Genomic DNA, 27,419 nt, shown 5'->3' with positions numbered 1-27,419 from the left:
GAGGACAGAAGAGGACAGGAGAGGATAAAAGCGGACGGGAGGTAATGGGAGGGACAGGAGAGGACAAGGCCATGGTGGGGAGGGACAGGGCTTGTCCGTTTGACTAAACTCACTGGCCTGCAGGGCCTCCCTCACAATCCTTTCGTTATTTTCATTGGCCTCTATTGTTCCTCCCCGTCTACAGCCTATAACCAGCTGAAACAATACAATATAGCTACTCAGAGATGCCCTCACTCACTCCCCAACATTAATGTATGCATGAGCACAAATCTGCAATCATCCCTAACTGTGGATGGTGATTGAAACCATAACCACGCTTGGAACCATCACATCCTGATTCTCGGGGGGTGGGGGTGGAATCTTGCTGCATTTCCTGCGCATCAGAGCTGTCAGTAAATAATATCTCTGTGTTGTATATGCCCCATCTTTCTTCACCACAATTAGCTATAGCCTACTTGTTATCCGCACGACACCTTAAAACACAATCTAATCCTCAACAGCAGTTTAACTGCAGGGCATCATCGGCGTTCAGAATCAGAAGCGTTCCTGTAAAGATAAAAACGTGAACCAGCTAGGCTCCATGCAGGCATGACCTTGGTGCTGCATCTCCCTAAAATACCATCCATGTGAGTCACCATCAGAAGCTCCACAGTGGGAGGGAGAGCCTGGTGTTTTAGCTTCGTCACTGGTATGGAAACCACCCTCCCACTGGATGTAGTGTGTATACTCCCTGGGCAGAACCGGGCCAATGGGTCAAGGACGGTCGAGCACACAATCACACCCCAAACCCTATAAGGCCCTATACCGGCTCTGACCAAATATCTGTGCCAAGAAATAACTGATCTACAAGCTCACAGCACGTCGCCTTTGCGATATATCTCGCGCAGAGCCTTTGCTCACAACGCGGCGTGATGCAGCACGTTGTGTGCTTGCTGCCCCTAGATGGGCTATTTAAATGTATAATTTTCCTGGGGACCCGGTGGAACCCCCTCAAGGGCCCCTGGGAACCCCTGGGCTCCCAGGGGGAGCCTATAGGCTGATGGCAGTGGTAATATAGCGTGCTTGGATGAATCACATCATGAAACATATCTGTATACTTGAAAAGCTCAGCTTTCCAGCCTGATGCAACTGGATTGGATTTTTATCTCAGCGTTCATATATTATATTTCATTGCAGCCTATTAAAGAAAATAAGGTCCGCAGACTGGAACTAGAAAAAGTGCCCTTCTGGGCTCCACCAGGAGGATAGGAGTGTGGAGTGCAAAACATACTCTCTCGTCCCTCCCCATGCCTTCGGCCTGGTGGAGACAATAAGCTCCAAAGCTTAAACATTATTGAGGTCCCTTACACCATAGTGGACATGGCGTTTCCAATTTCGAGCCTCACGGCTCTTCAGTCTGATGAACCTCAATAAATGTTCAGCTTTGCAGCTTATTCCAGACAGTGTACGGACCTTATTTTCTTTTCCATTGTTTACCTCGGCCTCGTGCATGCTCCATTATCTGAGCCTATTATTATTATTGCACATAATAGTTTGACATGTAGCTGTGCCTTGTAGACACATACAAGCTCACAGACTATTTCAGAATAATGTTTTATTTATTTTTTACTTTAAGAAAAACTAGGTAAAAAGTTTATCTCCACAACACGCTGAATACAGGAACAGGATAAGGACACAGACACTGGTAGGCCTACAGGCAGGATAGGATACACCTGGAGGGACATCACGTAAAATGTACGAACACACACACACACACACACACACACACACACACACACACACACACACACACACACACACACACACACACACACACACACACACACACACACACACACACACACACACACACACAGAATTTCAGTACATTTCAAGCACAATTCAATACAAAAACTGTTAACTGAGTGGACGACCCAATAAAGCATTAATTTACACTTATATGATAAAAAGAGAGAAAAAGAGAGAAAGCATTACACTTGTTTACAAGAGGGTCCACCTTGTTCAATTAATCAAAACATTTAGAGTCGTACAAATATACACTTCAGTGTGGGGAAAAAGGGGTGGGTGGGGGATTCAGATTTTACGGGGGCCGTCCGTAGGTGCCCTCTGAGAGCGGTTTAGAAGGAATCAAGGGATTTGCATGTCTTAATGACTGTTGGTAGGGTGTTCCACATTTTGGTGGCATAGGAACGAAAATAATTTAGTGCACATGGTTTGTTTTACATCAAGGAAGTATTTAGACAGGTGCATGGGTATCTTGGTGGTGTATCGAATCTTGTGGACCAGACCCATTGCAAGATGCTGTACTCTGTCGTCAAACGGGGGGGGAGGGGGGGGGGGGGGGATCATACAGTGACATATGCTGGACAGTAGTCTGTCACTGTACAGAAAAGTAAGTAAAGTAAAGTCAAAGCTGTGTCAAAAGTTATGCTTTGAAAGTAGTTTTGACGATGTGATATTCTGTTATAATTATGAAAGTGTATAGGCTCAAATAATCATGGACCCACTTATTGGGTATACATAGTTATTTATATCTATTGTACATTGTTGAGATCATATTATATAAGAAAATGTAAAAAAGAAGCTTCCTTTCCATTGGTTTAACTGTTGATTCATTATATGAATCTCTGATGTACTGTAGCTTAAAACATTCAGCAAGGAAATTCTGAGGGGAAAGTAACTGGAACGTAACGTTCAATAAAATTGAACACACACACACACACACACACACACACACACACACACACACACACACACACACACACACACACACACACGTGTGTGTGAGAGAAACAGAGCGGGGGAGAGAGGAGAAGACAGAAAAAGACAGGAATCCCCCACACAATGCCATGGGAGTAGAACATTTTGGCATCTAAATAGAAGAGCGGACAAAATGAAGCTGCCGGAACACAAAAAAATACAACTTCCTCACACAAATCACCAAGTGAAGTGCTACGGTTGGACAACAACTTGGACTCCTTCCTACAAGATCCTTCTGTGGATATCAGAAAAATAACTATTCTTATGAAAATTACTTGGCAGATTAGTTTAGGAATGTTTGGCAGGGTTTTGGTCTACAGAGACCAGCCCCTAACAAAGTAAGGATATGCTGACACAACATTAAAAAACAAAACAGCTTCCATCTTCATAATCATCAACCATCCAAGAGGAGTCGGACCCTCGGGACCCCAGCCAAAACATTCCACCTGCCAAGACACGTGCTTATTTTTCAGAGGACATACTTCTCCTTCATCAGCCACCCACCCCTCTCCCTTTCCTCTCTTCTCTCACTCTTGCTTTTCGCTCGTGTTTCCCTTCCACTCACTTCCTTTATTCCTCCCACTCATCTCCCGTTCCTTCCTGCTTTTCTGTTAATTATTTTTTATCCCACGATTTTGTAACCCATTTTTCACCCCTGTGTCAATTATCTAATGTGATCCTGGGTTCTACACACCCTCCACCAACCTGGGGAGAGCAACGGACTTGAACTCATGCTTCCTTCATGCATGAGTGTCCAAGTTGTTCCTTTCCACCTGCCAGAGGGGAGTTTCCCTGGTTGGACGTAACGTGTGGAAGGAACACGTTATTCCAACCAGTTCCTTTCCCCTCCATCAGGCGCCTCGGCTGGCCAGGGGGGGGGGGGGGGGGGGGGGGGGGGTGGTTGTTTAGAAATGTTTTTTGTGAGGGTACGGGGAGAACATGCAAACTACACACAGAAAGGCCCTTTCGCCAACCCCGCCTCGGTATGGGCACTGATGACCTTCCTGCTTTTCCCCTCGTCAAACTCTACATTCCCACTTACGTACCATTCGAATACCGGGGACTGCCCTTAAGTCAGACCTCCCGTTTGAGTCCGAGCCGTGCTGCGGGTTACACATCACCCGTGCTGCGGTTCGCAGATGACTCAGAACTGCTGGTCTCGGTCTCGGACAGGAACAAACTGCAGGTTGAAAAGGCCCTCAGCTCTGAACTCGGTAGAATCTGCATCTAGGCTCGCCGATAACAAACTATCTTTACACATGGGAAAAACTGAATCCATTCCCTTTGGATCAAATAGTAATCTCAGCAAGGCAGATGGCTTTTTGGTTAGAGTGGGTGACAATATTATCACATGAAAAGATTAAATGACCTACCAGCTAGGTTACATCCTGGAGGCAAATATTGCAGGGATAAAATGGCCACCAACATAATAAAAAAAGTCAACCAAAGAACAAGATTCCTGAGGATCTCTTCACTGGTCAACAAAAACACCTTGAAGACCCTCGAGCCCTCGTACAAGGTTTCTTCGACTATGCATGCACCTCTTGGTACCACATGCACCTCAAAGGCCCTTAATCCATTCTGAACGGGCACCCATTTTGGTGTCGGCATCATGTTATGCTTTAGCTATTGAAAAATAGCAGATCTACAAGCTCATATCGCGCCACTCGGTGGCGCGATATGAGCTTGTAGGTAGGCTATGCTATTTTTGAAAAATCTATAAAAACGACTGACATTTTTAGAATCTGATCTCAGGTCAGAATGGGTTCATCAGACCAGTGTGTGTCCAGTGGAAACCTCATATGAATCTGATCTCAGGTCAGAATGGGTTAAACAATTAAGGCTCCAGACTTCCCAAAACAATCTGGTCAGGCTACTACTGGGCCTCACCCCCCGAACCCACCTCACCCCTGCCCACTTTGACAGACTAGATTGGCTTAGGGTTGACGACAGAGTACAACATCTTGCAATGGGTCTGGTCCACAATATTCGATACACCACCAAGATACCCATGTACCTGTCTAAATACGTCCTTAATGTCAACGAAGTCCACACCCACAACACGGTGAACACCAGAGTTCAACAAACCATGTGCTACCCAGATTCGGCACAAAAAAGGGACTACATTCTTTTCGCTCCTATGACACCAAAATGTGGAACGCCCTACCAACAATCATTAAGACATGCAAATCCTTTGACTCCTTCAAAACCGCTCTCAAAGGGCACCTACGGACGGCTGCAATTCAAAACTGGCCCCCGTAAAAATCTGAAGATGGACACACGGACGGAGGGCAAAACATACTCTCTCCCCATCATGCCTTATAGCCTTATAGCAATATATGACACAAATAAATATGTGTATGCACGCACGCGCACACACACACACACACACACACACACACACACACACACACACACACACACACACACACACACACACACACACACACACACACACACACACACACACACACACACACACACACACACACACACACACACACACACACACACACACACACACACACACACACACTCCTAAATCCATGTGTTACTTCACTTATAAGCTACGTACGTGAATTTTTTCACTTCCTGCCTGTGTCGGCATGAGTTCAGAAGTTGCGGTTTCAAAAGGGTGTGCGAGTGTGTGTTTGGTAAGATATGCTCTGAATGGATGATGTAATGACTAGAATCTATAGCCACCCAAACACGCACGCAATCTATTGTAGGCCCTAATAGGCCTAGATAACAGATCGCATGTTTGACTCAAATGCCCCCAGCGTAGGGACAAGTGTGGACGAGGACGGACGGGTGCATGCACACCGCAGTCTGGTGAGACGTAGGAGTACCCTAGTAGTATAAGCCAAATTCCAATACCCAAAATCAAGGCCACTCGCTCACTCACACTAGTACACTCCAGTCTCCAGCATGGCAAATTATGGTGAAATTGGTGACCTGCCGAAATATGTTACCATCTTATGGACTTCATACAACTGCAATGATTTACATTCAGACACTGACATTTTGTGTCAGCAGGTCACCAATTTCACTGTAACACCACCATGCTGGAGTGAGCGAGTGACAGTGAGCGAGTGGCCGAGATTTTGGGTATTGTAATTTGGCTCTAGAGACCTCTCAGTGCCTGCAATCCCCCCCAAGAACACACAAGGCAGGGAGAGCCTCCTGTTGGCTCTGGCATAAGAGAAAGGACAGTGACTTACCATTCACTGCTGGCACGCCAACTGGAGAGTGTAGTGGTTAAGGGTTGAAACAATCTAAGAAGGTTGGGGACCACCTGATAAAGATGACCACATTCACTTCCAGGCCAAGAATGTTAATCCATTAGAAATGGATTAATCGCATCTGTGATGTATTTACAAACTGGTGGTGATGACAGCCAACAATGTAACTGTAAAAGGACGACGTACTTCACCACTTTTCAACCCATTTTCATATAATTGGTCCTCACAAATGTTCATGATAAAATGCCACATTTCTGTTTTCAACTCAGTCTGTGTCTCATGGGAGGACTGTGGGTAGTTTCTGAACCCGTCCACATGTGACCTCATTGATGGGGAATCCAAGCTAATTAGACCGCAGCCATGTTTCCATCAGAGTTTGGAAGCACTCGTTTTCAGTAAAGCAATGTCCTGCTGCCTCTTGCATTATGTGCTAATTATAAACAGGTGGTACACAGGACAGTTGAGTGATATCTAACGAGCACTTCCAAACTCCAGCACTTAGAAAAATAATCACCTGCAAGGACACAAAGTAGCTCATAACATGTCTACAGTGGATTTTTATGAAACAAACACTTAAGAGAAAGAGAATAATTCAAGCTTTCCGTACAGCTGCAATGTTGGTGAGTTTGACGTCGTTTAATACAATCAGACTTTTGTTTGGATGAATGGGCTGCCAATGGAAGTTGCATTTAACTATACGATATAAGTTGCCATTATCTTATATCATTATGGAAGATGGCTGCGGTCTGCATATGGAGAATAGAAACTGCAGGCTTTCTATTCCTGAAAAGTTGCAATGTGATAATGGAAATCATCGTTCCCACGATAATAAATAAATATATATATATCCTATATATATTTTTTAAATCTTGTTTAAAAAAAATCTGCCTATAACAATGGTGGAAAGGTTTCTGAACTGCCCACAGCCCTCCAATCAGACAGACTGAGTAGAAATTTCATCACGAACATTAGTGAGGACCAATTATATACTGATTCTGGGCGGTTTAAGTGGATAAAATTGTGGGGGAAAAAAGCCTATGATAGTTTAGTTTCACACCAAATAAACTAGTTATATTTCAACCAACAACAAAAGGTGCATCCAATGGACAAACTATTGAGAAAATATTTTATTTATACAATTTCTACTGTCCCCACAGATACAATTCTATCCCAGATAGGCAAAATAAACAAAAAGATCTGATAAAGCAGACTTTACAGACATGTAGCTTTAAACATATCGTTTTAAGTAAATTTCAAACAGTGAACATTATCATCCAAACATTTTTGTGTAAATTTGAAATAAAAGTGAGAACAATTAGGTCACTATACTCTTGTATTTAAAGGACAATTTAATCTGTACAACGATAATGTATATAATAAGAATAATGATAAAAAAGATTAGGCACAGCATGTGACATTCATTCCACAGGTCCTTTGTACAGTATAAAATGCACAGCTTGCAAACCAATGTCTTATAGATATTAAAAAAACGAGTTTTAAGACCTGAGGCCAGATTCTACAAAATGTCATCATACAAACATTGTTGGTGCTCAAACGATTTCATTTCCAGGACCCCAAAAATTATACGTATTTGGCCGCCGACCCCCCATCTGAAAATATGTTGTTCCAGGGATCCAAGGTTTAAGTTAAAAACGTTTGCTGGGAAAGAATATATTCAAAGATTCGCACACGTTTTAACAATATATATTTTTTAGCTGATCTACATGCTCGTAGCGCGGCAGAGCTTGTAGATCTGCTATTTTTCAACAGCCAAAGTTTAAAATGATGGTTAAAGTGGTTAAGAGCTATGAGGTGACACAGACACGTCCTCAGCTCTAAATGGGTTGTGAAAAAAGACCCCTAACCCTATTTATGACATGTGACGAAACAAATATATATATTTATATTCACAGTGATATCACAGTTCCCTTTATAAAGAGACATGTTCCCCCGGACTGAGAAAACATCTTAAGAGATTCAGGAAGTTCTCGCTGGCTTTCATCTCACTGACGGATATAGCGATAGTGCATTTGTGGCGGTTGTTGTGGTCAATGGATGGATCTGTCTTCTCAGAAGGAAATGTCCGTGCTCAGCAGTGATGACTACACATACACACACCACACGTTGCTCACATGGTTGCAGCTTAAACGAGAAATGACTCCGTCCCCCCCCCCCCCCCCCCCCCCCCCCCCCCCCCCCCCCAACTTCCCTATTTCACACCTTACTTTCAGTCAGTCATTCTGTCTGGCTACGTCATACTCTCTTCCTTTCAACCACGCCACCAGCGCACGAACGCACACACGCACACACATATGCATGCACACACAATAAAAGCAGTACTGCAATGTGTCCCTTAACCAATTTTAAACGGTAGCAGTTAAAACACATTCAGCAGCGATTCAAACAAGCATGTAAATGACAAAAAACAATTTCACCGACCATTGGTCTTTAGTTTGGATTGAACCGGCTGCAAGTTCTTCTGGTGTTTATTTGACTGAAGGCTCAATTTAAACCTTTTCAGGTGCTCCTAATGAGCAGCAGCCATTTTGCTGCTGAACTCTGGGAAATGTAGTTATTTGAGGTGTAATGTACACACACACACACACGCACGCACATTAAAGCTAAATTCCAATACCCAAAATCTCTGCCACTCGCTCACTCCCTCTCGGTCACTCGGGGTCATTCCAGCGTGACCCGGAAATGGTTAACGTTCCATTTGTTAAAGTGCTCCATCGAGGAGGAGAGTGGAGTCGAGTGGAGGAGCCGAGTGGGCTCCCCGAGACCGCATAGAGCGAGTGTAGAGCGAGTGTACATCAGGTGCAGGCTCGGTGGGTTATTTTGTCTCCTCGCAGCGGATTTCCGCATCAGGTGTACATGTTTTTTTTCCTTCTCCAGTGACATAAGTCCGCCTCCTCCACATGTGGCACAAAAACACTATGCACCCCCCCACCCCACCCCATCCACTAGCTGCCGGCCGGCTGACTGGCTGAAGTCGCTGACCCAACGGCCAACACACATATGCACGCACTGTTCAACTGTTTGTTGAAGAGACACATTTTCGCTGAATGAATAGAGCTTCAGAATGATAAAGTAGCCTATCTAGCCTACTTATGTGAAAGTGAAAGGACCACAACAAGCCACTGGCTTTATTGCGTTGTGTGATATAAGCATAATAAAAGTAGGATATATAAATTAGGCCGGCTATATTGTGCGCACCTCAAAAGCTATAGTTAATTTATCTCTGTGCATGCCTGAATGCACAGACTGCTATGAATGACGGTGACAAAAATGTATTTATTTATATGTGGACTGAACTGAATATGAAAGTCAGAGAGACTATACCTAATTCCTGTTATAGTGTCCGTTATTTGCAAAGACCGCGGAGGAGGACTGACTGTCGGAGGAGGGGGGGGGGTGATTTATACGTGTGCGCATCCTGGCGCTTATTCACTATTTCAGGAATAAATAGCCTTGCCTTGCACATGTTACCATGTGGTCTCGGACCCTCGGTTACATGTACAAAATGATGAATTGTCTATTCTGTAGACTGTACGGCTCTGTTCGGAGTTCCAGTGATCCAGCTGTGTGACACTGTATTGTTCCACCACTTTTGCTTTGGCAATGTTAACGTACGTGTATGTTTTCCCATGCCAATAAAGCCCTTTGAATTGAATTGAATTGATACACGTCATTAGTGATCGCGGAATGTGCCGTCGCTTTGAAATGACAGCGAAGTACATTCCGATTCTAGAGAAAAATTCGAACACCACTCTGTCCTCGCATAGAATCCTCTCCTCCTCCTCTCCTCCTCGCTGGGAGCCGAGGAGCGAGTGGAGGACGCGAGGAGAGTGAGCGAGTGTGAAAATTGCGGTATTGGAATTTAGCTTAAGGCCTCACTCACACGTAAGACACACGTGTGTGTCATGGCCGCCTCAATGCATTTCCAATGGGAGTCACATGGTTTCATGACACAACCTTGTTGCATGTCTTCAAACCATGTGATTCCCATTGGAAATGCATTGAGGCGGCCATGACACAAACAACACACAGGACACAAGTGTGTCTTGCGTGTGTCTTACGTGTGAGTGAGGCCTAAATACTCGTCCCTACACTTCTCTCCCATGCTTCCCAACCAACCAAACGTTTTTTTTTTCTCCATTTTTTTAATCAATACAAGTCCTTCATGATCTCCTGCAGCAGCGGGTGCAGGCACATGTCCACCTCCGTCTTCTTGTACAGCTGGATGAGGTGCACGTGGTCGGTGACGATCTGCCGCAGGTCGGTCATCTTCTGGAGCAGCTTGGCGAACAGCTGCAGGGAGTCGGGGTGGTTGAGCTTCAGCTGGAGCTCCAGGGAGTGCAGCACGGTCTCCTGGAGGCGCTCGATGGGCTTCACGTTCAGCAAGCCTGGACGGTCTGGAATGGAACGGTAAATGGTGCATTTATATAGCGCCTTTATCCAAGGCGCTTTACATAGATTGTGCATTACATTCACACACACATTCATACACCGATGGCGGGAGAAACCATGCAAGGCACCAACCAGCACACCAGGAGCAATTAGAGGTTCAGCGTCTTGCTCAAGGACACTTCGACACTAACTCTGGGGGAGCCCACAGGGTTCGAACTGGCAACCTTGCCGTTACCATCCAGCCACCCTACCCCTGAGCCACCGCCGTTACCCACCCTACCCCTGAGCCACCGCCGTTACCATCCAGCCACCCTACCCCTGAGCCACCGCCGTTACCATCCAGCCACCCTACCCCTGAGCCACCGCCGTTACCATCCAGCCACCCTACCCCTGAGCCACCGCCGTTCAGCCATCCAGCCACCCTACCCCTGAGCCACCGCCGCTCCATCCAGCCACCCTACCCCTGAGCCACCGCCGTTACCATCCAGCCACCCTACCCCTGAGCCACCATCCAGCCACCCTACCCCTGAGCCACCGCCGTTACCATCCAGCCACCCTACCCCTGAGCCACCGCCGTTACCATCCAGCTACCCTACCCCTGAGCCACCGCCGTTACCATCCAGCCACCCTACCCCTGAGCCACCGCCGTTCCATCCAGCCACCCTACCCCTGAACCACCGCCGTTACCATCCAGCCACCCTACCCCTGAGCCACCGCCGTTACCATCCAGCCACCCTACCCCTGAGCCACCGCCGTTACCATCCAGCCACCCTACCCCTGAGCCACCGCCGTTACCATCCAGCCACCCTACCCCTGAGCCACCATCCAGCCACCCTACCCCTGAGCCACCGCCGTTCAGCCACCCTACCCCTGAGCCACCGCCGTTACCATCCAGCCACCCTACCCCTGAGCCACCGCCGTTCCATCCAGCCACCCTACCCCTGAACCACCGCCGTTACCATCCAGCCACCCTACCCCTGAGCCACCGCCGTTACCATCCAGCCACCCTACCCCTGAGCCACCGCCGTTACCATCCAGCCACCCTACCCCTGAGCCACCGCCGTTACCATCCAGCCACCCTACCCCTGAGCCACCATCCAGCCACCCTACCCCTGAGCCACCGCCGTTCAGCCACCCTACCCCTGAGCCACCGCCGTTACCATCCAGCCACCCTACCCCTGAGCCACCGCCGTTCCATCCAGCCACCCTACCCCTGAACCACCGCCGTTACCATCCAGCCACCCTACCCCTGAGCCACCGCCGTTACCATCCAGCCACCCTACCCCTGAGCCACCGCCGTTACCATCCAGCCACCCTACCCCTGAACCACCACCGTTACCATCCAGCCACCCTACCCCTGAGCCACCATCCAGCCACCCTACCCCTGAGCCACCGCCGTTCAGCCACCCTACCCCTGAGCCACCGCCGTTACCATCCAGCCACCCTACCCCTGAGCCACCGCCGTTCCATCCAGCCACCCTACCCCTGAACCACCGCCGTTACCATCCAGCCACCCTACCCCTGAGCCACCGCCGTTACCATCCAGCCACCCTACCCCTGAGCCACCGCCGTTACCATCCAGCCACCCTACCCCTGAGCCACCGCCGTTACCATCCAGCCACCCTACCCCTGAGCCACCGCCGTTACCATCCAGCCACCCTACCCCTGAGCCACCCTACCCCTGAGCCACCGCCGTTACCATCCAGCCACCCTACCCCTGAGCCACCGCCGTTACCATCCAGCCACCCTACCCCTGAGCCACCGCCGTTACCATCCAGCCACCCTACCCCTGAGCCACCGCCGTTACCATCCAGCCACCCTACCCCTGAGCCACCGCCGTTCATCCATCCAGCCACCCTACCCCTGAGCCACCGCCGTTACCATCCAGCCACCCTACCCCTGAGCCACCCTACCCCTGAGCCACCGCCGTTCCAGGAATGGAATGGAATGGATGGGCGTCATCAGTGTTGTTTTTTTTCGCAGCAAATTTTGAATTTAGTTTTAGTCATTATAGTCTCTTCAATAGTTTTAGTTTCAGTCACATTTTAGTCACCTGGAATGTTTTAGTGTTAGTCTAGTTTTAGTCGACTGAATATCATAAGATCTTAGTCTAACTAATTCTGCAGTTGATTTAGTCGACTAAAATGTATTTTGGTGGGCCTAAACTTGCTGAAAATAGCCGATCCACAAGTGAGTCACAAGTCAAATAACTTCTTTGACTAGACAATCACAGAGAGTAGGAGAATAAGGAGAGACGAAGGAGCCTGACTACGCGGACATCTCCATTGTAGATGTGGGGCTCATTTTCATCCGAGCATTCTAAATACACTATTTGGGGATTTAGCAGTGGGGAAGGAGTGTTCCCCCACTAAAGCTGGTATTTTGGTTACCTGTCTAAATCCCTAAAACACCTCCGCTACCCGTTACATTATGCATAGGTGTGGTTTGGGCGTTAAAATAATGAAACCAATCACCGTGCCACATGCCATTGCCTTTAAGAGATCCCTTATCCGTTGCCCGTTATGCACAGTTCTATATTGTTTCATAGCCTTACGGTCTATAGCCCATGGAAGAGTGATGTGTTGCTGCCTTGAAGTCTCACTTGTGCAAATACCGCTGGACCGCTGGACCAAAATACCATGCAAGCTCCTTTGCTGACTGAGTCGTGGGTAACAGCAGGGGTTAAAATAGATCCCTTATCCCCAAACGGATTTGCAATTTTTTTTACTAGCCGATCTGCATTAACACGTTGTGAGCTTGTAGATCATGTATTTTAAAATGTTTTTCAAAATAGTAAAAAAAATAAAAAAGACAAATCAGTTTAGGGATAAGGGGTAAGGGGAAGATATAGCCCTTGGGGTAATATATTGCGCCTTATCCTTACTATTTAAAAAAACCTTTTAAAATAGTTCAAATAGCCGATCTACAAGCTCACAATGTCTCAATGTAGATCGGCTAGTTGAAATATTTTATATGTTTTTTTTTAAATGTAAAAAATGGCAAATTAGTTTAGTGATAAGGGATAAGGGTGGCGCAATATGGAGCCTTTGTCTAGATGGGGAGAAAAATAGGTAAGTAGAACCCTGGGGGATCCCGGACAGGAAAGTGTATAGGGTCGTTTATAACATTTACTATGATCATTATTTGTTGAATCAGAACTGCAGTCTTCCTGGGACTTAATTGTGCTGTATATAAAAACACAGTAGTAGTCGCGCATCAAAATAAATGCAGTTCGATCTCTATAATCAGCCAGTAAATATGAAATTAGAGGCAGATTTGTTGGATAACACAAGAATGGAGGGAGGCGAGAAGAGAAAAATGGTGGTTACATGTGTTCAGTGTTTTGACTCATGTTGAAGTGCAGATATAGCTGAACAATTAAAAAGCTGAGCGTTAGAAGCTGTAAGAAGGTAGTGAAAATAATTTGATGTAGCAGGAAAATGGGGCCGATTGTTAAAAAGACCATTTTAGCTGCCTCTTTACAAAAGCTTTCATGTCTGCCTGTATCTTGATTTTGCAGCTATAATCTCGGCCATTTAAGTTAATGTTTGACCTAATGATCTGATTTCGAGTGACAGCGGGTTCAAGGTCGGACTACAGTATCATCAAGTGGACATGTGGCAAGCGACAAAACCAAACAAATCCTATAGATCTGTGAGCAAATAACCAACTTGTGGCACTTAAATAAAACATAATTCTGGTTCAATCCAGGACAACGCAAAGGCAGGAATGGAGGCCAAAACAATATTGACTGTATGTATACAGACACAAAATGGATGAATTGTGACCTTTGTGTCTTTGTGACCTAGAATTTGATGTTCCCCAGTTTTGGCAGCAATATAGACACTAGAACTGTGCCAAAATCTGTTTCTGTTTCTGTGTGTGAGAGCATAGCTTGTAGTTTGTACTCAGTGAAATTTAAGTTAGGCTCATGTAGCCATTGGTAACTGAGGATTTGACCTAGTAGTACTTGAATGCAAAATTATCTTGGGTGTCTCTTGATAAAATGTCAAATAGGTCTGTCTGGACTGAAGGTTTTCAGCTTTCAGGAAGAAACCAACAATACACAGGGAAGACATATTTGAATATTCTAACAACACCTGGGGGTCTATTAGAGTAATGTTAACTCTATAGACACATGAAAACAGAAAACTACAAAACTGTAGATGTAATGGTTAAAAGTGGTTAAAAGCTATGAGGTGACACACTCAGGTCCAAACAGGTTCAAATTAATTATATAACCGACCCCCATCTGAAAATATGTTCCCCAGAAGCAAAGATTTGAGTTAAAAACGTTCGCTCTGAAAGAATATATATTCAAAGATTTGTGTCACATTTTCACGATTTTTCAAAAATAGCAGACATACAAGCTCGCTATGAGCTTGTAGATCTGCTATTTTTCAATATCTAAACTATAACATAATCCTTAAAACACCAAAAGGGGTTCCCGCCCAAAATGGGATAAGCGATAAAAAACAAACCAAAACCAAACGTACCGCCGCTGAGAATAATGACGGCCAGGAACAGTGCCATGTCGCTGTCGTCCAGCTCCAGGGTGTTGAACTTGACGGAGAACTCGAACTTGGGCTCCAGCATCTCGCAGAAGGGCTTCCGGAGGCTCTTGAGGAACTCCCGGGTCATGAAGATCTGCCCGTAGGAGATGAGCGTGCCGTCCTTGTTCATGAGCGGAGCCATCATGATGATCAGGATCTCAATCACCCCGTATTTCAGCAGGGTCACCTGATGGGGAAATGTCGTTTAATAATTAATATTAAAGGAGCTTTCAGTGATTTGGGTGATTTGGAAAACCTCCGGTCTGCCCCGGTAACAAGATGTGCACATGCACGCACTACAGTGGGGGGACACGCGACAGGCCAACAGCACACACACCAAGGGCCGACCCCGCTCGATCATGATTGGCAGAAGGCCCCTCTCTATCCTGATTGGATGAAGGCTGGGCCACCTATAGCCAACAACGAAACCTAAGGTTTTTTGACCCGCAGGGGTTAACTGGGGACAGGGAGGAACTCCCTGGGCAGTGGTGGCCGAACGGTTTGCAGAGCGGTCTTGATATCGGAAGGTCGCTAGTTCGTATCCCCGGACCGGCACGTTAAAATTACCACCACTGAAGTGCCCTTGGACAAGGCATTGAACCCCTACCATGAAATGTTCTATGAGCAGGGCCTGGCTGTAAACAAGTTCTTGAGCTTAGTCCAGTTACCCTGGGTAAACATAGTACCTTTCCTTTCCTCCTTATATGGTCAGCATACTCTATAGTAGGGAGGATTATCACAACAAAACAAAAAAAGAAGTGATATTTGAATTAAGTGAAATCACTGAATATACCTTTAATAAAAATAAAATAAAAATTACAAAAATAATTAAAGGGACACTTCACCCTTTTTGCAAAACAAATATATGTTAATGACATTTAGAGGATTCAGAATACTTTCCTGTGTGTAATATCATGTGGTTTTAGATATTTTACATTTTAGCAGTGAGCCCAGTGTCTCTGATGTCATCGACACTGGGCTCACTTCCTTCCTGGACTACAATTCCCATAATGCTTTGGTGCACTGTTCTTCCTTGTGGATAGGGGGAGGGCTGTCTTACTGAGACAACATGTAGTCCAGAAATGAGTGAGCCCAGTGTCCATGACATCAGAGACACTGGGATCATTGCTGCAATGTTAAACTCACCAACATTGCAGCTGTACGAAAAGTTTGAATTATCCTCTTTCTATCTGCAACGTTTTTGTTTCATGAAAATCCACCATAGAAACGTTATGAGCTACTTTCTGTCAAGAAATGCCCTGCATTTGATTATTTTTCTTAGTGTCAGAGTTTGTAAGTGCTTGTTTTCAATAACACAACATTTTGCGGCCTCCTGCATTATGTGACATTTAGCAACAGGTGGTACACAGGACGGTTGAGTGATTTCCAACGAGCACTTCCAAACTCCATGCTGCTCAATGTTTTGCCACTCAGTCTAGATATGGGGGGCGTGTCCTGATGGGAAAATCATGCATGTGCATATACTCTCTATACAGTACTTTGCTCCATTTTGTCCTTTCACCAAATCTCAAAAAAGATTGTTTTGCACATGTGTTGTGTGAGCTTGCAGAGATCAATCTGTTATGTTTGCCTATGATGACATGCCCAGAATACTAGAGATGCTAGGGTTAAAGTGGCTTTCTAAAACGGGTAGTCCCAATACTTGATTCTGATTGGCTGGTTACCGTCACGTGACCGGTGTAAATCTCACCCATATTCTGCCTACGCCCCCAGCCAGTGTAAAATACCTGGTAACCTGAGACCTCTCGTGGCTTATTGCTTAAATTTACAATATGAAAACCATCTGTCACTTAAACAATGTAGTTTACAAACACTGGAATTAAACATGGAACCTGCATTAGGTGCAGAATCAGGTGAGTAATTCATTGTATATGTGTTGGACATTTGTGGCTGTGCTAGTGATAAACTGACACCTGCTGCTAGTGGGATCCTCCTGCTGCTTAATGACTACAAACTATACACTGTGCAGCTTTGCATCTTTGTATCTTGCGCACCAAACTACATGTACAGGTGCTCCTTTGAGTACTAGCCCAAAAGTAATAATGTGACCCCCTGTGTATAATTACAATATTACACTCGAGGGTTATCTTTATCATCATTAATGCATGCCTGCGGTGTCGAAAGGTATTGCACTATCTTGTGGTTGCAGATCTACAAGCTCATAGCGCGGCACCACTACGAGCTTGTAGATCTGCTATTTTTTTAAATGTGTGAAAATTTGGCGCAAATATTTGAATATATATTGTTTCAGAGCGAACGTTTTTAACTCAAATCTTTGCTTCTGGGGGGGTCCCTGGAACTACATATTTTCAGATGGGTGTCCGCGGCCAAATACAGATAATTCTGGGGGTCCTTGACATGAAAAAGGTTGAGAACCGCTGACATAGAAACATAGGGTTTTTTGTATAATATGTTCTCAGGTCTATAAATTGGTTAAACAACAACAGCCCTCCAAAGAAAAGCCACGCTCAGTCCCCCCCCCCCCCCCCCCCCCCACACACACACACACCCACCTGGTCGTTGAGATCCAGTTCCACGAATCCCGGGATGCTCTTTGCGAACTCCGTCACCTCCCGCACGGCCTCGGCCGAGCGCGTCTGACAGTTGTAGAAGAAGCGCAGCTCCACGGCGTCCGTTGGCCCCTGGGGTCCGTCCGTTGGCCCCTGGGGTCCGTCCGTTGGCCCATGGGGTCCGTCCGTTGGCCCCTGGCCAGACTCCCCTCCTGTTAAGCTCCTGACGGTGAGGCCACCACAGGACTGCTGTGGCTGGTGGTGGTGAACCTGCTGATGTTGCTCTGGACCGGCGGCCATGGGTCTGCAGTTGATGAGCTGTTCTCCTTCCATCAGAGACTTCATGTCGTGGATGACGAAAGGCTGGAGGAGGTTAAGACAAGAGTGTTGATTTTGACCGCAAATGTGGATTTTTGTTGTTGTTTAATCAATAGTCTTTTGGACCGAAACTTCATTTGGTTTTGGTCATATTTTGGTCATCTGAAATGTTTTACTGTTAGTCTCGTTTTAGTCGGCAATAAGTGTCATAAGATTTTAGTCGACAAAATATACAGTTGATTTCTTTTTTACTAAAATGCGTTTTGGCAGGCCCTGAAGGCATTGTAATGCCTGATTTTACACTTGTTTGCACTCCGAAAATAGCCGATCTACAGTAGAAGCTCATGTGTCACAGGCTGCGCGACGCATTGCGAGCTTGATGATCGGCTACTTCCAGAGCACAACCAAACATAAAATAACTTCTCTTTAGGTTTTCCACTACTCCCTCCTCCCTAACAATTTAGTCTTTTTTTGTTGTTGTTTTTTATTTAGTTTTTATTCAGTGATGAAAAATGTTTGTCGACTATCTAGTCGACGAACATTTTTCGTCATAGTTTAGTCCACAAAATCAACACTATCAAGACAGAGGAGGGATGGAGTATGTGGGACGGAGGAAAGCATGAGGCAAGGAAGGAGTTAGACCAGTGGTTTTCAACCCTTTTCATAGGACCACCATCTGATGGGATACATTATCTACTATCCATCTTTTTTCAAGGTGTTTTTTCAACGCACGCAAAATGTCACATTGTGACATGTTGCAACTTTGCGACTTTGTAGATCAGCTATTTTTGAATAGCTAAAACATAAAACAGGGTAAAGTGGTTAAGTGGCTATAACTGATTGTGATGTCCATAACTAATTTGGCTTTCAAGGTCCCCTGGGGGTCCGCGGACCCCACATTGAGAACCGCACTTAAGGAAAAAGAAAAGAGAAGCTGACAGCGTATGCTTTTCCTTTGGTTCTTCTAAGGGCAAATAATGATCATCAGTCCTCCTTCATTTCTTTCGTTGCGTGTCAGTCGATACCCCCCCCGCCCGCGTGTTAAAAGTTATGCCTCATTGTTCGTGGCACGTCTCTTGCGTCTGACCAGCAAACCCAATAAATTCTTTGTGCAGACTAGAGACTCAGAAAACATCTCAACATCTTTCTCATAAGTCACTGAGGCTTAAAGCCGAGCTCCCTAGACAAGCATACTGTGTGGAAACACGCTGGCGACGACACACACTGTACTGGCCTCAGCCCATGTGAATTACACCATTCATACCCAAAGAGAATTTAAGCCAACATCTTCACTGCGGATCTTTTAAAGGAGTGGGGATAATATGAGAACCCTTTCTATTAGACTTTAAAACATTCATCTAACAGAAACAGAATAGACCAGAAATTATCCCCCTTTTTTGGGGGCGCAACATAATGTTCTACTACTTCATATAGCGGTACGACTGTTATACACGTCACACATAATATGGACCGTCTGTATCAGTATAACCAACGACATCAGTGGGGGAAAAGTCAGCTGATTACTGGTGAAACTACAGTATACTGAATGTCGACTATTCAGCGTTTAATTTCTGTCAGGAGGAAACCACCTAACTCCATTTTTTATTATTATTATTTTTGCATAAATCAGTGCTATTGAACACTCTGTGTGTTGTTTAAAAAATATTTAAAAAGCTGCGACGCGTTGTGAGCTTGTAGATCGGCTATTTTCAGCGAGTGTAAAATCAGTCGTTACGACGGCATCAAGGCATTTTAGTCGACTAAAACTATAGATGTAGTCGACTAAAATCTTATGATATTTAGTCGACTAAAACTAGACGAACACTAAAAACTTTCCAGGTGACTAAAATGTGACTGAAACTAAATGAAAACTATTCAAGACAAGAGACTAATGGCTAAAACTGAAATCAAAATTTGCTGTCAAAACCAATAACTGTCTATGGGCCACAGCTCCCACTTTGAAAACCTGGAGACTAAAACAAGCATTTTTACTATAATCACAACAACCAGCAGTCATAACAAGCAGGGGGGGGGGGGGGTCCATCATAGCCTTGGGATAGTTGAGTACAGTATAACAGGAAACATCAGGAACGGACGAGAAGAACTTCTGTTGCTGCTTGATCTCGTCATCGAAATACTACTGATGTGGACAGAATGGTAAATTCAAGGCGCTTTACATAGATTGTGCATTACATTCACCCATTCACACGCATTCTCACACTGATGGCAGCGGAAACCATGCAAGGCACCAACCAGTAGCCTGGTTAATAAACCAGACCGAATCAGCCTATCGGCGGATTTCGGTCTGGACTCTCTGGAGAGGCTCAATTGTACGCCCATTTTCTACACACGAGAACGTGTGCGCCCAATAGGGACACGGTATGCAATATGGGCGGGCTTTGGTACAGTGACGTTCAATGCTTGAGACCTTTGACTGACAGTAGCTCTGACCAATTGCGTCAAAGAGAAAATGTTTCCCTGGAAATGAAATCCAGACTAATATCCCGCGGATCCGTGCGATATTAGTCTGGTTTATTAACCAGGCTAACCAACCAGCACATCAGGAGCAATGAGGGGTTCAGTGTCTTGCTCAAGGACACTTCGACACTAACTCTGGGGGAGCCCACAGGCTTCGAACTGGCAACCTTGCGGTTACTATCCAGCCACTCTACCCCTGAGCCACCGCCGCCCCCCGGTGGCCATGATATGAATATGCCCCGTGATAATAACGCTCATTTGAAAAGGAAGGCATTCAATAGAGCGCCCGGCCCGGAAGACAATTTCCAATTCATTTTTTCCCAAATAAGTTTCATAAAGTATTTATTTAAAGACCTGTAAAAGCCTCGGTCAAAGCCAACTCGGATAGTGACAACTCAGGACAACAAAACACAATTTGTTGGACCAAACAAATATTTAGAAAAAAGAAAAACAGCAAAAAAAGTGTTGTACCCTGCCCTTTTTTTCTTCTTACTAATGATCTGTTCGGCCCCCAGAAAATGTGTTTGTTGCATCAATCCTCACTTCAGGAAGACATTATGAATATTATATTCATGTGTACCGTAACAAATTATTATGGCGTTCTGGGCATGAATATTGACGAGAGGGATGTTTTTAATTAGGCTGAAGCAATACACACATGTCTATTCCTTTGTTGCAGTAGGCATAGTGTGACTGGCCAGAACCGCTCCCATGGGGTGAATGTCATTTGTTTCCCAATGCCCAAGACATGTGCGTACCATAAGCCCTTCCACTCTCATTTTCATCAACAACACCACATTAACCAAGAGGTGTACATAGTTGAATCACATGGCTCATATTCCCTGTTCGGGTCTGGTATTGTGTTTCAGACCAAGTTAGTTTTGACATTTTCAGCATGCTTTGGTGGAGAAATTCAGAGTGATATAATGTACACACAGACATACATCATGACCTCATGTCATCACATGGCTCAACTATTAAAAGGCTACTAGGAGGGGTAAATGCAATACAGCATAGTGCTCGCGGTAAATGTACTTTGTCTGAATACAGTGCATATCCATGGTATAAATATTGATACCGGCTGCATGAGTTCTCCAAATGCAGAGACTAAAAGTGTGCAACTCATCTCATTCAAACGCCAGCTGTCAGAATTTCCCTGAAACAAAACAAATCGTATATACTGTATCTTTTAACTTATCAATATCATTATTATATTGCCGGGGAGCCACAGGTCCAAAAGCTCAAGGAATAGAGATTAACCTGTGATGTTGTGAGTCGTGACATACGTTTTATTTGTGTTCTATCTGTGATCTATTCACTTGGTCGTTAAACACAGCGCAGTGTGCACACTGTATACAGAAGGTTTTTATTTTTTAATTAACATTAAGCCTAAATACAAAAGATATTGCCTATGCCAAAATAGTCTAAATACAGATAACCTTGCCCTAAGTGCCCTGCAGTGCAGTAGTCATCTTTAAAATGTCTCAAATGATTGTGCATCGTGTTCATGCGTTTGTTGTTGAAAAATACTTACGCTATTTTTAGCACCATAGTAGCCAACTTCATTCGACTGCCAGTCTGTACTGTAGTAGTCTGAAGTACTCTGTGGCCGGTTAAGACTGAGGTTAGGGTTAGCGACCTATGTGGCCGGTTAAGACTGAGTTTAGGGTTAGCGACCTACGTGGCCGGTTAAGACTGAGGTTAGGGTTTGGGATAGTGTTAGTGATTAACTAACATGAGGTCTGAACAATGACATGTGTGGGATAACATGTCATTGTTCCGACCTCCCGCTAAGTTTAGGGATAAGGGGTAAGGGGTGGCGCAAGATGGAGCCCCTAGTGTAGCACCAAGGATCCCATCACAATGTGGCCAAATCGTCTATAAATGAGTTACGCCTATAAATTAAATAAAAAGTTAAGTGTATTAAATATTTACCGCATTGTCCCCCGTCTTCCCGGAGAGGATGGCCCTGGCCTTAGCCTTGGTGAGGGGGAAGTATTTGAGATAGGCCTCGTACAGGTGCTTGGAGAGGGCCCTCAGGTCCGTGGCCTCCGGGTGCATGTTGTCCACGTCAGAGGACAGCTCGGCCAGAAGCTTCTCCTTCTCCGCTTGGGGCATACGGCCGAAACGGATGGCTGCAAAAAATATATACAATCTCAAGACTGACCATGTGTAATGATGTTAGGGCTGGGACTTGAACTGATTCATTGAGATGAATACATTACAGAAATCAACTCTATTGTTGCTGCTGTTCTACCTTAACAGCCGACCAGCATCACAGATTTGATACATTAACCTCTTTGTTTTAATGACATTTTATGAGACCAGGCAGTCACGTTCCTGGAAGATGCTTCTAAACGTGTGATTTTGTCCACATTTCCATGCTGTATTGATGTTGGTACCATTAGGCGAGATAACAGGCCAACGTTGACCAAAATCATTTTCTACATTAACTACATTGTGTAGACTTCTTGTAAATTAACTTAGTAAAGCAGAGGTTTAACAAAAACCTCTCAAGAGTTAAAGATCTAATAAGGGCCCATTTGGTTACCAACTCTCCATCATTTAACTGGGGACCACCTGGAACCCCCTCAAGGACCACTGGTTAAAAACCACTGCATTGACGCATATGTATCTCTTTCAACATTTGCCGGAATAACCATCTATCAGTAGACCACACGGGAAATTTAAATTCCCATCATGTTTGTTGTTGATGGCATGTACTATTCCCCAGGACGTTTTTTAACATTGATGTCTCACTGTACCATGTGCTGTTTACATTTCTGACTAATAACGTATTCAATCAATCGATTAATCAATCAATCAATTAATCAATCAAAAAAGTATCCTACTCCGCACTTAGGTCTACTATGTGCACATGTTTGAGCATAATACTGTAGGTTACATAAAATGTGAAAATGCAACAAATTATATTAATTTGCCCATACTAATATTAGGGCCAGGGAATGGAACTTAGACAATACACAGGGTTTTGAAACACCCACATTCGGAATTCATATTTTTGGTCTGGGCACTATTCCCACTTTCCCCAAACATTTGACTCTTCTGAAGAGCCGTCATTCCCAAGAGGATAGGCAGGCAGCAGTCCGTAAGTTTCATGTTTAATCTGGGTGGGAGGCAAACTCCTACTATACTCTCACAAGACGGAATTCCTGCTTGGTCTAGAGATCAGGGACGTGCAGAGAGTGTTAGAGGGGCAGGGGCTGAAATCCCGTAAGAGGGTATTTTTGGACAATTATAGCGAATATAGCTGATCTAGAAACGCTCAAGTTATTTTGGGGCGCAACCCAGCACTCTTTAGCTAGAGGAGATGCGACATGGATTTCTAAAAACATTTGTTCAACGCAAAATACTGTGTTCAAGTTCAGGAGACTAAGGAAAAAAAGAAAACAAAAAGAATGTCATGAAACCTTTAAAATGAGTTCCCGAATTGCTGATTTGTAAATTAGCACTGAGGATGTATTAGTCGATAAGGTCTCTGTTTAAACAGCTGATGATATCGGATAGGCCGCCCGTGGGCTGGTGCCAATTCTAGTTGCATAACGCCTGCGTAGCACGTTCCTCCTGTTTGAACAGCGAGCAGTGTGTCAGAACAGTCCAGGTGATGTTCAATGACCCTGCAACACGCAACGCATGCCCGCCAACATCTGCTGAGTATTTTGGTCAAACACGGTCAAAGTTGCAACAATAGTTAGTTCTGTAAAAATGCTGGGTCGGATGGATTTGCCTCTGCTTTTGATTTCCCTCCCATTTGGTCACGTGTTTCTATCGCCGGTGGGGATGTGTTTCTATCGCCTGGTTCTGGTCAGACTGACTTAAATAGCCCACATGTATTTACTTTTTTTGGGGGGGGGAAACGTAGCCTGTCTGCTGTACCCTCATCTCAACCCCGGCAAATCCAGCGCTGATTAGACATGATTCATGGCCTGAGGAATGTATTCAGTGTACTATATGTTGTTAAGGCTGGCTGACAGCACTGAGCAGGGAGTGTGCAGAGAGTGTGTTAGAGGGGCGGGGGCTGAAATCACGTTAAGAGAGCACTTTTGGATAACAATAGCGGAAATAGCAGATCTACAAGCTCACAACGCGTCGCAGACTTGAGAGCTTGTAGATCAGCTATTTTCGGGGCGCAACCCAGCAGCACTCTTTAGCTAGTGGAGATGCAGGTGTGTACGACATGGATTTCGAAAACAAATTTGTTCAATGCAAAAATGCTGCGTTCCAAGTTCAGGAGACTTCGGAAAAAAAATAATTCTCCTGAATGCTGCCTTCCGGTACATGGCATGGAAAGGAGAGGAGTGGCATTTGCATTTATTTTACCATAGTAAACGCTGCATTCGTGGTCTAGTGGAAAGGGCAGTTGTTTTACAGACGGGGTAAAAGGGCCTTTGATGTCTATGTGTGCACGGCCCTGGCAATGAGAGTAAATCAGTAAACGATCAGCAGCTGGGCCACGCCCAGCCTACTATACTACCTGTATGATCACACCTTTAGCAAATAAATACAAATGAGCTTAGTGGGCTTAGAAGACCTTCCCTGGAGGCTATCGCCTATGACTGGGCACAGAGCCAGCAACGGTGACACGGCTAGTTTTTGAGAAGGAAACGCCGGTCCGGTCAATCTTCGCTTATAAGATGTCAATGATTGTTTTTTTTTTTTTTAAGATATTTTTTTGCGGCTTACGCCTTTTATTGATTTTTTAAGGGACAGATAGTAGGCTGACAGGAAAATGGGAGAGAGATGGGGGGATGACATGCGGTAAAGGCCGTGTCGGGTTCGGGAGTCGAACCCGCGGCACACCGCGACTGGATCACCAGTCCGGTGCCCAGACCGTTACGCTACGGCCTGGGCCGTCAATGATTGTTTTAAAAAAACTAAAAACAAACACTGAAAAAAAGGTATGAAAAAAGCGCATTTTCCCACAAGCCCTAGCAGCCCAGAGCATGTGTACGATTTCCGGTTTCGTCATCATAACGCGACAGGTCCGCGACAAATCTTTTTAAATAAAAATAAAAAAAGCTAAATTAAACACATAAAACAAATAGCAGGTTTAGCGTTTTACCTGAAAGCTGAAAGCCTTTGAGTCAAAAGGCCCAATCGCAATAACACCATTTTAGTGACATCATAACCCTAACCCTAAACCCTCCCACATTACCATACAACAACAGCTGGGGCGAGGCTTAAGTACAGGTGGGTGGCACTAAGGTGAAAACCAGGTATACTTAATGAACTGGTGGGTGTGGCCACATTTTTTTAAGAAATCTTCCTCCTGGTATAATCACAATACCTGATGACCATGTTTTAGGGGGGGGGGGGGGGGGGAATCACGGCACTACATCTTTAAAGTTATCCACAGACTCATATGAGGTTTTGAGACAGTAGTAAAGCCCTTACCATTGTGTGACATGCCAACCATTAGGCATTTCTGGAAGCGACAGTATTGGCATTTGTTCCGAGACTTCTTGTGAATGCGGCAGTGGAGATCACAGTGGTCGTACACCAACTTTAGCCTGATTGTCCGCCTGAAGAAACCCTAGAAGAAAAAGATAAAATGAAGATAAAAGATAAATAGTAGTGGAGAAGGACAAAAAAAGGCAATTAAATACAATGATATTTTTTGTAAGATAAGATAAGACCTTTATTGCGCCAAACACAGCACAGCAGTTAAAAACAGATTACAAAACAATTAAGGGAAAAAAGTACAGTCGACATGGAGGGTTTCCATGATCTGTTACCAGTGTTGTTTCCGTCGACTAAAACTAAGACGAAAAATGTCCGTCGACTACCTTTTTTCACGGACGAAAACTACATAGAAACTAACTAAGCTATGATGACTAAAACTAAGACTAAATATATGGACAATTTCGTGAACAGATAAAAACAACACTAAAATGTTAGGAAGGGACTAGTGGACAAGAGATCTAGTATAAGTCATTTTGATTTTACACTTGGTTGTATGCTGAAAATAGCTGCGACATGTTGTGAGCTTGTAGATCTGCTATTCGATCTGCTATCGGCTATTTTCAGCAAGTGTAAAAACAGTCATTATGACGGCATCAAGGCCCACCAAAAAACATTTTAGTCGACTAAATCAACTATAGATTTAGTCGACTAAAATCCTATGATATTTAGTCGACTAAAACTAGACTAACACTAAGACATTCCAGGTGACTGAAATGTGACTAAAACTAAAATCAAACATTTCTGCCACAGAGAGGACACACCATCCAATAAAAGTGGTTTATTTCAAAATTGCCCTGATATGAAAAACATAGATCAGGAGACCACGAGGGGAGATAAATGGACTGTTTTGATAGTGCTTGTATTTGTTCATGACATGTATTATTTATTAGTTAACTATGGGATTTTGTCTGTCAGTGTATCACTCAAAATCCCCATACATGGGGAAAGACCCCATATATTGTGCCCAGGTACTAGTACATGCTGTCGCAATTAAGCCCATATATGGAGATCCCTGATGTCATCAATATTAGTATATGGATATACAATATACAGTATGTCAGAACCTGTTCATTCCATAATTATGTTGATCCTTCCCCATCCATCCTTCCTCTTCGAGTTGTTAATGAAATGGCCCCCCCACCCTTCTTTGAACCGTCAGAACTCTGACGACTAACTACTACATTTTGTACATTAACAGTCTTTGATCCCCCGAGAAAAAAGGTTTAGTGACTCAATTAAAGCATGGAGTAATTAGCATCTATGAATGATCATACGGTAAGATACAGTGGTCATTGTTCTGCTCTCGTCTCAGGGGAGACAAGGGGTCAGCCAAGAAGGCTAACACTTTTATTGTTTTAAAAAACAAAACATTCTGTATTGAGGTGGAGTCTCGACCCTGTTTGACTTCCTCCTTCTTTAAATAACTCGTGATTAAAAAAAGGAAAATGAATGCCGATGCTAACCACACAGGCTCTATACTTTGTAGCAACGTGATTGTTATTGTGATATTACGTGTATAGTATAGTATATCCCAGGGAAGTTATGAACATTGTCATTTTAACATCACATCATCATAACACCCTTACTAGTCCATACTCCATACCTCTCTCTCTCTCTCTCTCTCTCTCTCTCTCTCTCTCTCT

The 27,419-nt window shown here is 44.7% G+C and overlaps 1 protein-coding gene across 2 annotated transcripts in view; it reads right to left on the bottom strand.

The window, feature by feature from the left end:
• Positions 1 to 10,017: 10,017 nt before the first annotated feature.
• The window catches only part of pparg (peroxisome proliferator-activated receptor gamma), a 50,243-nt gene continuing 32,841 nt past the window's right edge, over positions 10,018 to 27,419 (bottom strand). For both annotated transcript variants that reach the window (XM_083772320.1, XM_083772321.1), the window contains exons 4-8: positions 25,708 to 25,846; positions 22,228 to 22,427; positions 17,500 to 17,859; positions 14,909 to 15,152; positions 10,018 to 10,417 (exon numbers count right to left, since the gene is read on the bottom strand). In XM_083772320.1, the coding sequence (XP_083628446.1) occupies positions 10,170 to 10,417; positions 14,909 to 15,152; positions 17,500 to 17,859; positions 22,228 to 22,427; positions 25,708 to 25,846 (1,191 nt within the window). In that variant the 3' untranslated portion in view covers positions 10,018 to 10,169. The remainder of the gene's footprint in view (positions 10,418 to 14,908; positions 15,153 to 17,499; positions 17,860 to 22,227; positions 22,428 to 25,707; positions 25,847 to 27,419) is intronic.

Source organism: Protomyctophum parallelum (genome assembly GCF_964188405.1).
Source record: "Protomyctophum parallelum genome assembly, chromosome: 8".
NCBI classification, from domain to species: Eukaryota; Metazoa; Chordata; class Actinopteri; order Myctophiformes; family Myctophidae; genus Protomyctophum; species Protomyctophum parallelum.
The sequence above is the reverse complement of the archived record's forward strand: the minus strand, read 5'-3'. Positions and strand labels throughout refer to the sequence as shown.